We start from the raw sequence: 16856 nt of genomic DNA on the forward strand, positions 1-16856 counted from the left end.
TCATCATTTAACAATAACAAGAGTACTGGATTATAGGTATACCAAACACAGATGATCAAAGAATTGCTAAAATAGACATTAGATTATAAAGACATTATTGGTAAACCAAATGGTTTGTTTCTTGGTTTCCCAAATTGGTATTTGGTATTTGCTTTTAGATTGCATGTGAAAAGCAGGATTCCATTTTCTCCTTTTGCCAATCAATTTTTTTTTGGGGGGGAGGGGCAGGGAAAACTGTAGAAATATGCCTAAACTCTTTAAAACTAGATCATTTATATTTCAAATATTTTTGGATATTTGGTTAGTAAGGGATGGAACTACTTCTTACAACCACCTTTTGACTTCTGCCTAAGAGAGAAATATTACGTTACTCTCCATGAAAGCATCTCAATTAGAATACTTTAGGGTTGTCTTTTAGTTTTAGTAAATAAACGAGTATATTCGATTATGACTTTATCTGGAAAATTCCTCTGCTTTGCTTTTATCTTCCATGACTCATAGGAATCATTTTATAAACAAAATTAGCTGAGAACTTTAGAAAAATCAGTGCATAATGTTAAAAAAAAAGTTTCATTGGGTAGAATCTTCTAGATTCTTAGAAGGAAATACTGTTTTAAATTTTATGTTTGCTAGAGAAGGGAACAATAAATATACTCCTATATTTGAGTGGAAAAAATTCAGTGCTATTATTTTCTTAAAAATGCTACTTTAGAAAATGATATTTGTAGTACTCAAAGCCAACTTAGAAGTTTTGAAACTGACTAACCAGGATGAGATACTACTAGATTTCTATTGGGAAATATAAAAGTAGAATAAACTAGAAAAATATTGGATATGTATATAAAGGCAGGTTAAATTTCTGGAGTACATGTTATATATTAAGATAACATAAGTTGACTTTGAATTTCCCTAGAATATGTGAATAATAGGAAGTTTTGCTCTCAACCAAGTCCTGATAATCAAATTTTGGTAGATGTGGGAGATACGGCCTCAAATGCCCTATTTAATTAAATAGTATACCTATAAATCAATATAAATCTATACCTATAAACCTGTATCTGTAACTAATATGTAGCTTTCTAAAATGCATTATGAAATAACTAGCTAGGACTATAATGAAGCTGATCTAATAAGATTATTTTTAATGACAGAGCATATTAATACATTCTTTGTGAGGAAACTTCTGGAAACTTCAGAAAGCGAAGACATTATTTGAACTGTCAGTTTCTATAAAGCCCAGAATTTCTGCAACTGCTTATTGCTCTCACATTATTACTGATTTTGGACATTAGTTGTGAAAGTTGAGCACTGGTGTTTGATTTTTTTGTTCATTTCTCACCAAACTAGGAATAATTAACACATGCTGCATTTATCAGTTCTTTCTCACCCAAAATGATGAGTAAAGCAAAACAAACTGGAGAGTTTTAAAACTCCGCTCTTTGGAGAAGGGCTATGTCTTAAGGATTCTTAAGAATCTGGTCTCTAACTCAACCAGTTTCACTCACCCAGTTTCACTAATTCTTGGTAGCTTTTTATTTTACAATTCAGAAGGCAAAGAAGTAAATTCATCAATGTCATGGAATCTAGAAGGTCTTTTTATGTAGAGAGAATTCTAAATTATCTCTGTGCCACCTCTGTAACAGGCAGTCAATAAAAGGTAGCTAATATTACCATTAATCTAGGTGGCACTTCATGGTTTTTGAGAAATTGAATCAGAAATGACTCTCTTGTTACCTCCTTTAGCTCTTTGTCACTTGTTCGGCAGCAGTCATAGGTACCAGAAATCAAGTGTCTGGTCTTTCTACTCTTTTAGAACTGCTGTCTCATCAGCACAAGAAGTTTTACCTACTATTATATATAAGGCATCCTACCTTTGAAATTCCTGGATTATAATTTTCCATCTTTGATTCCTTATAAAACTGTTACATTTCAAAATTTTGGCTTGAATGGTGGCCTAATCAAAGGCCGCTTACCCTGTCTGGATCTAAATCCAAGAAGGCTAAGGAAGATTGTTCTAGCTCAGGCAGAGGGACCTGTGGGGGCGAGACTGTGGTTGGGAGCTCTCAGAATCCAACTGACTTCTTCAAGTTAATTTGTATTCTGCCTGCCTATTGTAAGTGCCATAAGTAGATGTAATCGGTTGAATACTGTGAATTCTAATTACCAGAAGTTAAATTACCAAGTAGGAGACTGCCTGTACTTAGAAATTATTTCATCAATAGCTTTGATAATTGCATTTTCCCTTCACAGCAAACGAAATGTTTTAAGAACTATCTTGCTTCAATTTCTACTTTGTAATTTCAGAAAATGTAATGGAATTAGAAAATGTCTTTTTCCCTCAGACCTGGTTATTCTGGAAATCATAATCCAGTGAATATTGAAGTTTTCCCAATTTTTCCTCTTCTTTGGGTTCTTCTTTTTCTTCCCCATCAGTCAATCCAGTTTCAGCATCATCATCCTTAAGGGCCTAGGAATAGGGAAACGGATCATATGTGAATTCAAGGGAATTTTTATAAAAAGTCAGATCAAACTGGGCCCGTGGTTATACTTCCAAGCTGTTAGAAGCAAGCACTAAGATGCTGGAAATCTCAGTCTGTCTGACACACATTCATGTTTGCTGCTTACATATTTTTTAAATTCCATTTGTGCACGGAATTTTTTCCCCAATCAGCAAGCAACATGGAAGCAATGGAAGAAGCCCGTAAGAATATTGCAAGCAAAAAATGTAAAATTGTTGCAAAGAAAATGTCAACCTGGTATTATATTTGGCTCTGCTAAAACTGCTTCTTTCAGAGTTGTGAAAAACATGCTATTAACCAGGCCAGGTTTCACATTCATGTAGGTTAAAGCGATCTAAGCTAACCACCATGTTACATCATTGTTACATGCAGTGGAGTAATTTATATGAAATGTATGGCCTTTTCTTGCCTTGTTTCCTATGGAAAAAATAGTTGAGTAAGTGATTCTCAGAAATTTTTAATTTCCTGTGTTTCACATATACATTTATAATGGTTATGAAAAAAGAGGAGGAAACATGCCACCAGCAAATGCATGTTTAGAGAAGAATCTACCCCACTTCCAGTTTAAGGTTACCATTTTATTTTCATAACAGCTCCACAGAAAGCTAGGCTGAATTAAATTGATTTATGGGTCCATTTGATATCAAGAGATAATAGGAGTTATGTTTAAAATTTTGACAAACTGAAATCGGCATAAAAATTTATTTTGTTTCATGAACAAAAATCATGGTGTTGAATTCTCAAACCTCAGTTCAGCCTGGTTGAATATTTTTTATAACCTAAAACTTAAGTGTAATATAAACTGAAATACTAGAAAGCTCATTATTTCATAAAATACATTCAAATGTTCTTTTAAAAAATAAAAACATGTATTTTCCCAATACGTGCAAAAATTGAGCTAAAAAAATCAAACATTATAGATTATATTAGAAACTTAATTTTTAAGGATGTGGATTTTTATTTAAATAATTAGAAAAAAAGAATTGGAATAATGCATAGTTATTATTTAAAATTAAAAATGAGAGTGTTACATTTCCCTAACCACTAGTGAGGTTGACACATTTTAAATCTTAATATTAATCATCTTATTATTTTTTTTTTTCTGGGGACCGCCAGTATATAGCCATTGCTAATATGGTATTTGTCTCTTATTGATTTGTAGACACTCTTTGTATTTTAGTGGTCTCAACCTTTCTGCTGTTATACTTAGCAAATATTTTCTCCTGGTTTTTGGTTATGGCCTTTTCATTATTATGTGTGAGCTACTGTAGAAATCAAGTCATATGAGTGGCAGGCTGCTTTATATCTCTGAAAAAGTAGGGGAGTCTTAACTCTTAGCACTCAAATGAAATCTGAACGTTCTTGCAGGACTTGAATGTAAGAAGTGTAATCAGGTTTCAGAAAGCCATCAGACTCACCAGACTACAGCTTCACCACTCAGCCTCTACTTTTTCTCCCTTTATCCCAGACCACAGGGTCTTTTTCCCTCTGCTGAGATAAAGCTTTTCTGTTTATTTATCCTTTAACACAGAGATCCTCAGTCTTTGAATTGACAAGATTTTCTAATTTGGCTCTACTCAGCTAACTCCAATATGATTCCCTCCCAAAACTGAGACTTGGTAGCATAGTAACAGAAATTGTTTGGATGGGAAAATCAGATAAACAGAGAGTTGAGCTATAGTTAGAGATGCCTCCCTTTTGTGCTTCTTGAAAATTTTCAGGAGTCTACAATGAGTTTGGAAAATTGAAAATTACTATTATATCTAGAAACCTTTTAAAATCTGGTTACCTATATACTATTTAATTTGGAAATTTTAACTTAGATGTTTCCTTAAACAGAAAAATGCTGATTCACTGATAGCCAAAGGCAAAAAACAACACACTTATTTAAAAAGTTATATTAATGTTTTAAATTGAGGGCGGGGGGGGGATCACTAAAGGAAACATGATAGTAAAGTGATAAGAAAAGAGTACTGAGTTTAATTAGAGAACTTGAGGCAGTGAAATCACATTTCTCTTTCAACACCTTAGCCATGTTTAGTCTCTATCACTGTCATAGAAGATGTGGTTAGAAAATTGGAGCTTAGGTAATTTGCCTCCCTGTAAGATTTTAATTTCTAAAAAAAAAATAGCAAACTAATGTATATCTCTGTCTGAAAAATCATGTTACTCTACCATAATAAAAATAATTTCATAGATTAAAATATTTCAAAGGTCTCTTTTAGAACTGACAATTTATGTATCATGTTTCATCCCAGTACAATTTGAAATAGCTGAGATATTAAATCTCCTTCTCCCTAAGTGATTCTCACCCTAATAAAAGGTGCATGACCATCTCTGCGATTATTCTGCATGAAATAGGGCTAAATTTTTGATAATTTCTCAGTGCTACTGTTCATCACTGAGGTGATTAAGTCTATTCTTGTCCCAAAGGCTGAGTTTAAGCAAGACATTTTCTGTACTATCACATTAAATTCAGGCTTATTAAATCAGTAGCTATTATAATATCTCAATAACAATATTTCCGTCTCTCTCTACCACTCTCCCCCAGAACAAAATGCAGAGGGAAAACCTTGTAAACCCAGCAGTTCTGAGAGTTTGATAAATTGCTGCAGAAAAAGCAGTGTTGGGGACAACAGACTTTGTTTTAAATTTCAAAGATTTAGTGCACATGCTTCTGGCTTGCTTTGACATTCAAAAGGTGCTTAGTTCACAACCATCAGAAGGAGCGCTTGTTCATTTTAAGTTAAATTATTCATATTTGGATTTGATAAGGCACATTAAAAAGACAGTGACAAAGAACTGGATTTTCTCTCCGTGCTCATCAATTAAAAACTTGAGCTTTCTAATAATGCTCTATTTAATCAGTAATATTTAAAGTGAGAACCCTTCATCTTAAAAAAAAAAATCAATTTAGTTCAGCCTCTTGATGTGTGTCAGAATGGTACACCCTCAGCTGTTGGAGCCCTAACTGCCAGGCCACTAAATGTATTTGAGCGTTGACTTAGGTGTATCTAAGTAGCAGAGGAAACCTACCGCAAGGGACAGTCCAGAACAGTCATGAGACACAACACAGATAAGGAGGACATAGAAGGAAGAAATAAAAATTAAAATATCTACACACATTAGTAAAATTCATGGAGAAATGACCTTTCCAGACCCGTGAGTTTCCAATTGATACTTTCCCTCTGTAATTTTAGTGTTCTCAAGTTTTAAGGCATTAAAAAAAAACCTTCAATATATACATATTTTGCTGTATAGACACTATCTATAGTTACTTTTTTTGTCTTTGCAGAGTATCTAAAATTTTTCTTTGGTTATAAAATCTTACCATAGAGACACGTAGCCACAAACATTGAAACCTGAATTTCCGAGTTTTTATATAGATTAAAATAGTAAAAATTTATTGATTTCCCTAGAACCTTAAGAAATCATATTTAAATGCCTCTCATATCTTTTTTCAATCAAGAGCCACAGACTGACTGTCTTTATTTTCTCCCCCAGTTCATATCATTATTCTGTTTTTAATATTCTGAAAATATGAGTATTTAAGAATAATTTTACTTTCTGGTAATGCTGTTTTGAATTTGGATGATTAAATGATATTTGAATTTGGATAATCAAATGTGATATAGCATCTTAAAATCTGTACATTCCATTTTGCTTCTTCGTCCTTTCCATAAAATGATGGAACCCATTATAAACTACTTTTGTCTGTCTGAAAAAGTGTCACAAGCTACTATTATATAACTATTTACTAATGGGGCCTACTTTCACTTGTCCAAATTATATTTCATTCTGAACATTTAATTGTTCATAAATCAAAATAAGACTTATAAAATCCTACAAAAACAAATGTAACTACTTAAAATGGTTAAAAACACCTTTTTGAGTGGTTGAAATCCTAAATGCTATATTGCAACAGTAGATTACTATAAACTATCATTGACTTCTTACTATTTCTCTATTTGACTTACTTTCTCTTCCCCTCCCATTCAAAGAAGTGATGAATGAAAAATTAACCATAATCAATTCTCTGTATTTATTACTTTTGAGATTTTGGTCATTTATCCAGGTCAAAACAAGGATAATAAATACCACTACTATTCTATAAATTAATCTTACATCATATAGAACAAATTTTACAAAGAATAATACAAATTTCCTGTCCTAGGAAGAAACATTATAGTTATCATTTAGTATTACTCAGTGCTTAATTTTTTTTAATTCTAGAGTATTGGAAAATCATATTTGAATTTTATTGTAGTTATGAAAATGATAGTATTGTATTTTCAAACTATTGCTTCATATATATAGTTAAAATTTATGTAGAAATTATTTTATTCATGTCCATTTTGGAGATTATTTCTACATTTATTCCAATAAATTGTTTTAAAAAATCTGTATCAAGTCCTGCTTGCTATGGAAATGTTGAAATAAAGCAAGACATGATTTAAAATGTCAGATTTTACATAACAAATTAACCAAAGAGAAGAGTTCTTAGTAGAAATGTGTGGTCGAATGTTTGTGCATAAATGTTCTGTGGCTGTGATTAGAAACTTCAAGAAAAATATAACCCTTCTTTATGCTGAACTCAGGACAAAACCTTCGAGTGTGAGCATTGGCGTTACATTCACTCTGTGGCTCCGAAACCAAAGTTTTGGCAATGAGTAGAAAATGAGCCTTTGTGAAATTGTTGTCGATTGACATAGCTGTGTCTTTGAGAAAAAGAGTTTAGAACTCAAGCTGGGGAAAGGGCTTTGTGTGTGATTAACTATGCAAATGTACCACAGTACCTTCCTTGATTAAATTGTTCTTAAGGAGATTTACATATTTAAGAATTCACTTAATAGTAAATTCTATAAGAGCAACTTATAAAACTGCCTATATATGTTGCTCTTTGGGAATAAACAGAACTTTTGAATAAACAGAACTTATTTAAAGGGAAACATGAATAAATTGAAAATGTTATTTCTTTGAAAAATCTATTTTTTTGTATAAATTAAATGTTCTTTAGAAATATCCAATATGAATGTGATTCCAAAAATATAGAGGCATTTAATCATTACAGTTATTAATAGTAACCAAGTCATCCAGTTAATTTAGTAAAAATAGACAACAATGTAAAGGACGTCCAAACAGCTTCTTGAGGCTTAGGAAGATAACCCAGCCAGATACATTTTATCATCTGGGTTATGGTTTTAATGGTCCTTAAGTGGGGAAATAAAAATTTTCCCTTCAAATTTTGTCCTGTTCTTTAGGATCAGCTCATACCTTCCTCTCTTCCCCTGTATAACTTGTTATTCCTGAGCACTGATTATTGAGCTGGATGGGTACATGAGAATGGTAGTCATCAAATGTGATAAACAGCTTTAAGACTCACTTATTTGACACTGATAATACTAGAAAGGTACCCTGCTCAAGAAGGAGAACACTCACATACACTTTAATCTGTTTCTCAAACTCTTAATACAATTAAGACTGGCTAAACAGATGTAATTAGAATGTTCAGGCATCATTCCAAAGGCCCTGATGGTCACGGATGCCCTTGTCTGGTTACTATGCACAGAGGTCTGGAAAACCTTACCAAATGTTTCCATTGCACTTTGGGATATTGAGTAGTGACTGAAAAGATTGCAAAGCATCTCTATAACAATGACATGCCCAAATTTGTTTATTTCTATACTTATCTAGCATAAAATAATAAATCATTTATTAGTTTCTAGTAAAACCTAAGAAACAATATGGAAAGAATACATTACCTGATCTTTCATGGTCTTCCCTAAGTCCTTCACATCCTTCATGTTAATGGCATTCTTCCCTCCCTTTTCCTTTCCTTTCTTCTTGTTTTTCTTTTTGAACAAACATTTCTTACAGATACAAAAGCAGCAGGTCAGGACTAAAAGGACTGCGACGATGGCTATGGCAATTAAGGCCCATGGTGGCACTGAAAGAAAAAAATGTACAGAGAACATTAGCAATAAAACACATATGCAAAACCTTTTTAACTCATGGGTTATAATCAATCATTCATTCTTATTTACTAAGCACTTTTTATACTCTAGGTACACTAGTCACCATTGCTTTATCCATGTTTTTTCTGCTAGACTATTGTTTCTGTCTTTTTTACTTTGCCCTTCCAGACATGCCAAATGTCATTTCCTCCCTATTGCTTTCTCTGCCCCTCCAACTTAGATTTTCATTAATCCATTCTTTCCTCCATTCAGAGCATAACTCTGGAGTTTGGCCTGTGAGTTTAAACCCTGGCTCCACCATTTACTATCTGTGTGACCTTGAGCGAATTGTCTAACCTCTTTCTACCTCAGTTTTCTCATCTCTAAAAGTGGAGGTAAACTGAGACCTCACAGCCTTTTTGAAGATTAAAATAAGATGCTGTGCCTGGCACAGGGTAAAGTTTAATAAAAATTAGCTGCTGTTACTCATCTGTTAAATATTAGAGGTTCTAGTATGTCTGGGCACAATGGGAGGGGCAGACATTAATCAAACAGAAAAACAATATCATAATGGTAGTGAAGGTTAGGAAGAAATGTTTAGTGTTCTGAAAGCCAATTATGGGGAAATTTACCCCTTCATGGTCTTGAGAGGCAGGACAGTGGTTATGTGTTCAGTGGCTTAAAAAACAGGGTTGAATATAGGCTTGGACATTTACAGGCTGTGTAACTCTGGCCGGAATGCTTAACTGTTCTGAGTTTCTATTTCCTTAATTATAAAGAAAATAGTGATATTTATCTCATCTCTTTTGAAGATGAAAGGAGTTAATATACTAAAGTTTAAAATGGCATTCAGCATATAGCAAGGACTCAATGTTAGCTATTTCTTTATATTCAAGGTGTTTAAGTATTGTAGGTAGAGTCTATGGCCATGCCACCCTGAATGTGCCTGATCTCATCTGCTCTCAGAAGCTAAGCAGGGTCGGGCCTGGTTAGTATTTGGATAAAAGACTACCTAGGAATACCAGGTGCTGTAGGCATTAAAAAAATAGTATTATAGGTAGGAAAGCACAGTATATGTGGGGATATAAAACATGCACATCAATAAATATATAAAAACGAGATGAATACACTGAGAGGAGTTCTGTGGGTTTGCTAGTGGGATCGAGAGGAGGAAGAGATGATATTTTTTAGGTAAGAAGAGAGGTTTCAGATTCACAGGCTCTGTTTAAAATAAAGATGTGCAAATAGGTATATTGAAATAATTTTTTATTACAAGTTGTCTATTAAAATTAATATATTTTCTTATTTGGCACCCCCTATACATGTGCTTACAAAAATTAAGTTCTTGTAGAAACATTTAAGGTTTCACTTTGCCTGGAAAGGACTTATTCAACTATTGAGATTAATCAGAAGAAGTAAATAGATTTGCCTGTTGTAACCAAAAAATATTGGGCACTGAAGTTCTACCTTCTTGCTACATAAACATCATTAGCACCAATGACTGCCAAACACAAGTACTTTGATAAAGTAATAACATAAAAAATAACTTCTCTTCAAAATCGAGAAACCCACTCTCTTTGCTATCTCTCTGTATCTAGCTGCATGGTGTAGAATATTTACCATGCATATTATTCTAGCTTATGATTGACTACTAGTTGCTAACCTAAGGACATATAAAATCACAACTTTTGAAATGTGTTTTTAGGCAAAGAAACATTTGTGTGAAAGTTAAGGATAAGCCCACATCCCAAGACATATATTCTCATAGTAATCTCACTAAACTATCATATTTTTTAAAAAGTATAAATTAAAGTAAGCTTATGTAACTAATGATATCATCCATAATACCTCATTTCAAAGCTCCTCACCTCTTTCGATCTCGTTAAAACCCTCCAGGTGGGAATGAGAGAGCCTATGTATTCATTGCAGGAGAGACAGTATTAATAATGACCATTCATTTTGAACCTCGTAAATTATTCTCCTAGTTGGACTTGCGTGATAATCTCTCAGAGAACAACATAAAAGTCTCTTAAATTACACAGGACATGATTAAGATCATTTGACAACCTCACAGAAAGAAAACAGACAGTGAAAACAGAGACATTATTTAATCAAAAGGAGTTAAGGGATAGGGACATAGGATTACAATAAAAAATCTAAAATAGTGCCCCTTGAGGGTAAATTATAACCACTGAAAACTTATTTTGTGATGTTTATTAAAGTGCTTCTGTCTTCTAGATGTGTGTTCAGTCCATCTTCTGAATATAAGTTTTAACTTTGAATACACTATGGATATATGAAAATAACAAAAATTTCCTCATAATTCACTGTTAGATAGAATTAAAAAAACCTTAATATTATCATTGCATGCACCCATATCAAAATCTGAATGGAGTCAATTATAAATCTCCATTTTTTAATTAAATGGAGTTATTCAAATTGAATTCTCATATTAAAAATTTATTCTCTTATGCAGAGCAACCAATTATTTAAAATTCGGTATGTTAAGAAATACCATCTACAGTATTATGTATTTGTAGTATTTACAGAAACTTAATTTAACCTTCACAACAGTTCTGTTCATTATCCCTTTGTGTACAGGAAAAACTATATACAGAAGAAAAACTACAAGTTGAATAGTCTGAGAAATTCAAATATGTTTTTACGTTGTTAGGTTAAATATTTTAAATGTACACCAAAGGAAAAAATCCTTATCTTGCTTTAAAGCCTCTTTAATAGAACATTTTATATTAAAAAAAAAACAGTGAAGCAAATAACAGTACAAGATGCTGCCAAGAGTGATTTCTATAATATAAAATATAGTTTTAATGAAAAAGAGACTCATCAAAATATTGCTACTGGCAAAAGTTATCAGTTTATTGTTGTTGCTACTCAATTATTATTAAATGGTATTTTTATAACAAGAATTTTAATATTTAACTTAAAGACCTTTTAGCAGAAAAAATAGCCTAGTATGAAACTGTCCATTAAAATGTTATTTTCCTTTTCTAGTTATTGAATTAATCACACATATTAGTTAAAGGTAAGCTGATGCAGAAGAATTAAGTCAACGTAAATTTGAAACTGCTTCTGACGTTGTAACTTAGACTTTGTGGTAGACAGGATAATGACACCTCACAAATACCCATATTTTATTTCCTGAAGCATGGCAAAAAGGATTATGCCAATGTGATTAAAAATCTTGAGATGAGGAGATTATCCTGGGTTATCTGGATGAACCAAGAAACATAGTAGAATGGCAGTTATCAGGGCCTGGGGGCTGGGGGAAATAGGGAGATGTTGGTTCAAAGTACAAACTTTCAACAATAAGATGAATAAGTTCTGGGGAGCTAGTGTATAGCATGGTGACTATAGTTAAAAATATTGTACAGTTGAAATTTACTAAGAGTAGATCTTAAATGTTCTCAACACACACAGACACACACACAAAGGTAATTATGTGATGTGACGGATGTGCTAAATAACCTCATCGTGGTCATCATTTCATAATATATACCTATATTAAATCATATACCTTCAATTTACACATGTTATTTGTTAATTGTTTCTCAAAATTGGGAAAATAAAAAGAAACTGGCTCCGCTGACACTTTTGGACTTTAGCTCAGTAAAACCCATTTGAACTTCTGACCCCCCAGAACTAGAAAATAATACATTTGCACAGTTTTATGCCAGCAAATGTAAGTGATTCATTACAGCAGCAATAGGAAGCTCCAGAGATATAAAGAAGACCTCAAGAGATTCATAATTTGTGCTGCATTTGGATGATTATACAATTGGAACATTAGTGTGGGCTATTTCTCTATTTACTATGAGCTTTTTTTCTTACCTACCTCTTTTAACCTATCTCTTCTGCAGCCGTTCTCATAATACTATACAAGACTTTCTCAAAGATAACCAATGGTTTGCTTTGGCCAAACCCAAACAACATTGCCTGTAGTTTGAGGAAATTGTGTTCACATATTCCTTCTTGAAATTTTCTTCTACTTTTTGTTTCTGTTGCCCTTACCAGCATCTTCTATGCCTTTGACTATTCTTTATCTTTCCTCTCCCATTCCCAAGTATTCAATAAAGTCATTAATCAAGATTCTTAGTCGCTTGCTCATCCTCACACTCACTCATTGTTGAGCACATCCTTTCTCATGCCTTAACATGTTAGGTCAGTTACTCCACACTGTCCCCTCTGCTTTATGCTCAAACTGTATTCCTTGCTGCCTATAGAATATTTCCTATGAATCCACCTTCTCAACCCATTCTCCACACAAACTATGTATGATTTTTGCCTGTGCTTCTATCATTTTATGCCTTTGGACATTAAAACCATGTGGAAATTTTTATTCCCAGATTTGACTGATTAGAAAGTTGTGCCATTTCTTTTGTGTGTGTGCATGTACACACACGTGTTTTTTTTTTTACATCGGTTTCCACTTGTAAAGTGTGAACCTGACATTACCTCCCACCTACTCTCTTCCCATCAGTTATCTCTTTTTCTCCGTTTTACTCATTTATTGTCATCAGAAAAAAAACAATACACGCTTTTAAATTATTTTTTACACAGCTTTCAGGATGCTGTCATTAGTCCCACCCTACTTGTCTATTTTTTCTCACTGCTCTCCTACACACATCTCCAGTCTGATAAGAGAAACTCATTGTTGGCTCAATTCTACTCCCATATTTTTCTCAATATATTCTTTCCTTTTTGAAATGCTATATTTCTTCCTCTTTGGTAATTTAAATGACATTTATTTTTCAAAGCTCAATACAGGTCTCAGTGTGGACAGAATTTTTTAAATAAAAATTTTAAAAAATTAAAAAATTTTCCTCTTCCACCCAGTGGAAAATATTGACTATGGGGTACAATACAGTGGGCGGCTTATGTTAGGCTAGTATAAAAAGATGTATTATTTTAAAATAAAAAGATAAATCTGTACAACTGTATAAAATGCATCATACCCCCTTCCCACTAACAAAATTCACTTCATATTAACTCAAAACTCAGCTCTTTGTAGATTATTCAGGACATGAAGCACTGAGATTTAATGAAAACATAATAAATATAATTTGGAACCCTGAAAAACAAATTTGCCTTATCAGGTCTTCTGTTGGGGGAAAAGCCCAAACAAACAACTCTTTTCATCAAGAGAGGCTGTTCTTTCATGGGAAGTAGACATAAATTGAGCAGTTAAAAAAAGTAATTATTTAATCAAACACATTTATCGAACATCTATGTGCCTGGCATTCTTCTCAGAGCTAGAATACAGTGCTAACCATGTTTTATGTATTCATGAAACTTACTATTTACTTCCCCCATGTTAAAAGCTAGGTCTTATTTACTTTTTTAAAAGAAGCAGATTTTTCATATTTGCTAAACTCATTGCTCAGAACCTAATATGATATATTTTTAAATGGAATCAAAATGGGTTAATACACTCTTGTGTACAAATTTAATGCTCCATGGATACATTTATTGATAAAATCAACTAGTAAATATTTTTTCTACAATAAAAATTTGACTCAGATTGAAAAACATCATTTTTTTTCTCCCAAAGATATTTGACACTAAGCAAATTTTTAAAAGTTATTGACTTAAGGGGCCCTCATATACTTGTTTAAAAAACGTAGACACTCCAAATAGCTTTCTCTTTAATAAAGCATTGTGAAATCAAAGATAAAAAGCTTCCCAAAGAACAAGGGTATTTGCGAGTATACATTTATAAAAGGGAAATTTTTGATATTACCAAATACAGCCCCGTGTGTCGAGTTATGTTCTCAAATCCAAAGTCTACTCATCAGACACACATTGTACCCACACCTACAGAATGAGAAGTTGGGGACAGGAGCTTTTTAAAATTTATATAAAGTGTCTTATGGCCAAGGGAAGCCCTGCTCTAGTTCTCCTGATTCTGAGCTCTCACTTCTAAATAGTTTTCCCCACCCCACACCATTCTCAAAATGCCTGAGTGTACTCTCAGCTTAATAGTGCTCAGTAAATATTAGGTGACTCAGAAACCCACACAGCCATGTTCTTAAGGTCGAGTAGAAGTAGAGTGGACAGTCTCTGGGTTCGCCTCTGTCTCAAGTGTTTTTATTAGGTGTGCTGTCAGTCCTGTTTCTTTAGCTCTGATTCCCTCCTGCCTCATTTCAGGATTGCAGTCACAGTCAGCTGTTGCAGTCTCCTAATCTTGTAGCCTTCTGGTGGACTTACTCACTGGTTCAAGATTTAATCTAGGGCAAAACTCATTGGTTTTTGTAATTCTCGCCTTGATTTCATTTTCAAGGGTAGCTCTGTATTACCTATCAGTTCCATTCCCATTTATCATTATAAAACAATCTTACATCTATGTCTCTTTCACAAGGTGAGTTGTATTTTCCTCTCTGAGAACTAAAAGCTTGTTCATTTACATTGGTCCTAGATATTTCAGCCAAGAGTCTCAAGACGATATAGATAATAAACCATTGCTGTGGACACTACAAAAATTCAGCAATAACATTTATTGCATTTTCTATAGTAATATAACAAAAATAACAATAAGCATTTTCTACTTTTGACATATCTATTTTGTTATACGAGTGACTTATCACTTCACTAATGTCTGTACCTCATTTTATGAATAAACCACATATTTCCTTATTCTTATATTTACCAAAGCTTTTTGCCAACTTCTAGTTTTATCCAAAACAATCCATCTGTCTAGATCATCATCTATTAATGCAAGATGCAGATAAGTATAAAAATAATTTTGCTATTAACCAGTAGAAAAATAAATCCTTAATTCAAAGTTTTGCTTTTAGACTGTTTATAAGTAATTTTTAAAAACACATAATAATCAATTTTTTAATAATATGTTAAAAAACAAGCCTTGCATTTTAAAACTTTTTGTAAATTATAGACTGCAAATAGGAAAAAAGCTCTGGAAATATGTTAATTAAGATACTCATTAAACCCCTTTGAATTATATGCCCCTTTTAAAATATGACAAGCTATGGGCCCTTGATGGGACATATGTGAATGTGTGCTGCGTCTGTGTGTTTAAGTTTCCACACAATTGGGAGTGTGTGGTACCCTGTGGAGATCGTAGTTCCCTAGGTCTAGGACCATTTGACTTTAAACACTCCTTTCTCAGAGCATCAGGGTAAAATTCACCAAGATTAATGAATTAGGGAAAACTTTTTTTTTCATTTGGTTATTCAACCTTTCATTTATTTCTTCTTGGTAATCTGCTGTGTGCTTATACTGTGCTGTAGGTGGTGGGAACACAAAGCACAGAGAAGGTGGGGCCCTTTCTTTAGGAGCTTATGAAGATTAACTCCCAGGAAAAAAACTAGAGATAGGAGGCAATACAGAGTTAAGCACAGAATTAGTGTAGTGGGTAGGTTCTTTAAGTAGCAGGCTGGTGAAGGGCAAAGTAAAAGGTCATAGCCTTCAAGGAAAGGCTTAGTGGAGGAGGTAAGTCTTGAGGTGAGTTTTGAGGCCTTGCTTGTTAACATAGTGAAAATAGCATTTTGGGGACTCCAGTTTTTTTTCTTCCTTCCTTATTCTTGACTTCCTCCTCTTTCCTGTTTCCTTTCCTCCCCCTGTCCCTCCCTTTCATTCTTTTCCCTTTCTTCCCTTCTTTCTTTCGGTTTTTAGACTCCTTTTATTAAACTTATGATCCAATGACTACCTTGTAAAACAAAGCTCTCAATAAGACACAGACTTAAGAAATCTACTTTAGATTTTTTTATCATATTAAATAAAAAGACATTTCCTTGTAGTATACACATGTAGCCTTCTCTAACCTTCAAAATTACCTTCTTAAGAACACATTTAACATTTTCCTCTTAAATAGTTCTGTTTAGCTATCAATATGTACCACTGACAAAAAACAAACCAGAAGATATTTCTGTATAAGTATGCTGTAAAAATGATCTGAGCTATTGACTTGAGTCGGCTACTTGTGGCTCTTTAAGGCAGATGGATTGTGTTAAAAATAATGTAGGAGGGAGGCTCATTCATTCACTATGCACTTACTCATTTGAGTGTATTTAATACATTAATGCTTAGCACATTGGAAGAATAGTGAACAAGATTGAAATAATTTACTTAAATAGTTTACAGTTCAGTTGGACATATTTATTAATACAATGAAGCAAATCGTGAACATCAAAAAGCATATAAAATGCCTAATGAAGTGGGGTCTTTCGCTAGATTCTGATTCCACTATGTAGTCAGAACAACTTTATTCTACTTGTCAAATGAACACTTGTTTAGAATTATTTTTAAAAACCTTAAATTTAATAAAATGAGAAATATGCCTCTCTTTCCTATAAACTCTGAAAAACTTAATACATGAAAAACTTCTATTGATCTGATTTCAGTGTAT

General features: G+C 33.1%; 1 protein-coding gene and 1 pseudogene across 4 annotated transcripts in view; one reads left to right on the plus strand and one right to left on the minus strand.

Moving 5' to 3' along the window:
• Positions 1 to 16856, minus strand: part of SYT1 (synaptotagmin 1) — a 470287-nt gene that overhangs the window by 119977 nt on the left and 333454 nt on the right. For 3 of the 4 annotated variants that reach the window (XM_036236723.1, XM_036236722.1, XM_036236720.1), the window contains 2 exons: positions 8282 to 8466; positions 2345 to 2467 (listed from right to left, as the gene is read on the minus strand). In XM_036236723.1, the coding sequence (XP_036092616.1) occupies positions 2345 to 2467; positions 8282 to 8466 (308 nt within the window). The remainder of the gene's footprint in view (positions 1 to 2344; positions 2468 to 8281; positions 8467 to 16856) is intronic. The other variant, XM_036236721.1, reaches the window with a different exon arrangement.
• On the plus strand, positions 9392 to 9510 carry LOC118614390 (annotated as a pseudogene).

The sequence above is a fragment of the Rousettus aegyptiacus genome, unplaced genomic scaffold (genome assembly GCF_014176215.1).
Source record: "Rousettus aegyptiacus isolate mRouAeg1 unplaced genomic scaffold, mRouAeg1.p scaffold_m13_p_2, whole genome shotgun sequence".
NCBI classification, from domain to species: domain Eukaryota; kingdom Metazoa; phylum Chordata; class Mammalia; order Chiroptera; family Pteropodidae; genus Rousettus; species Rousettus aegyptiacus.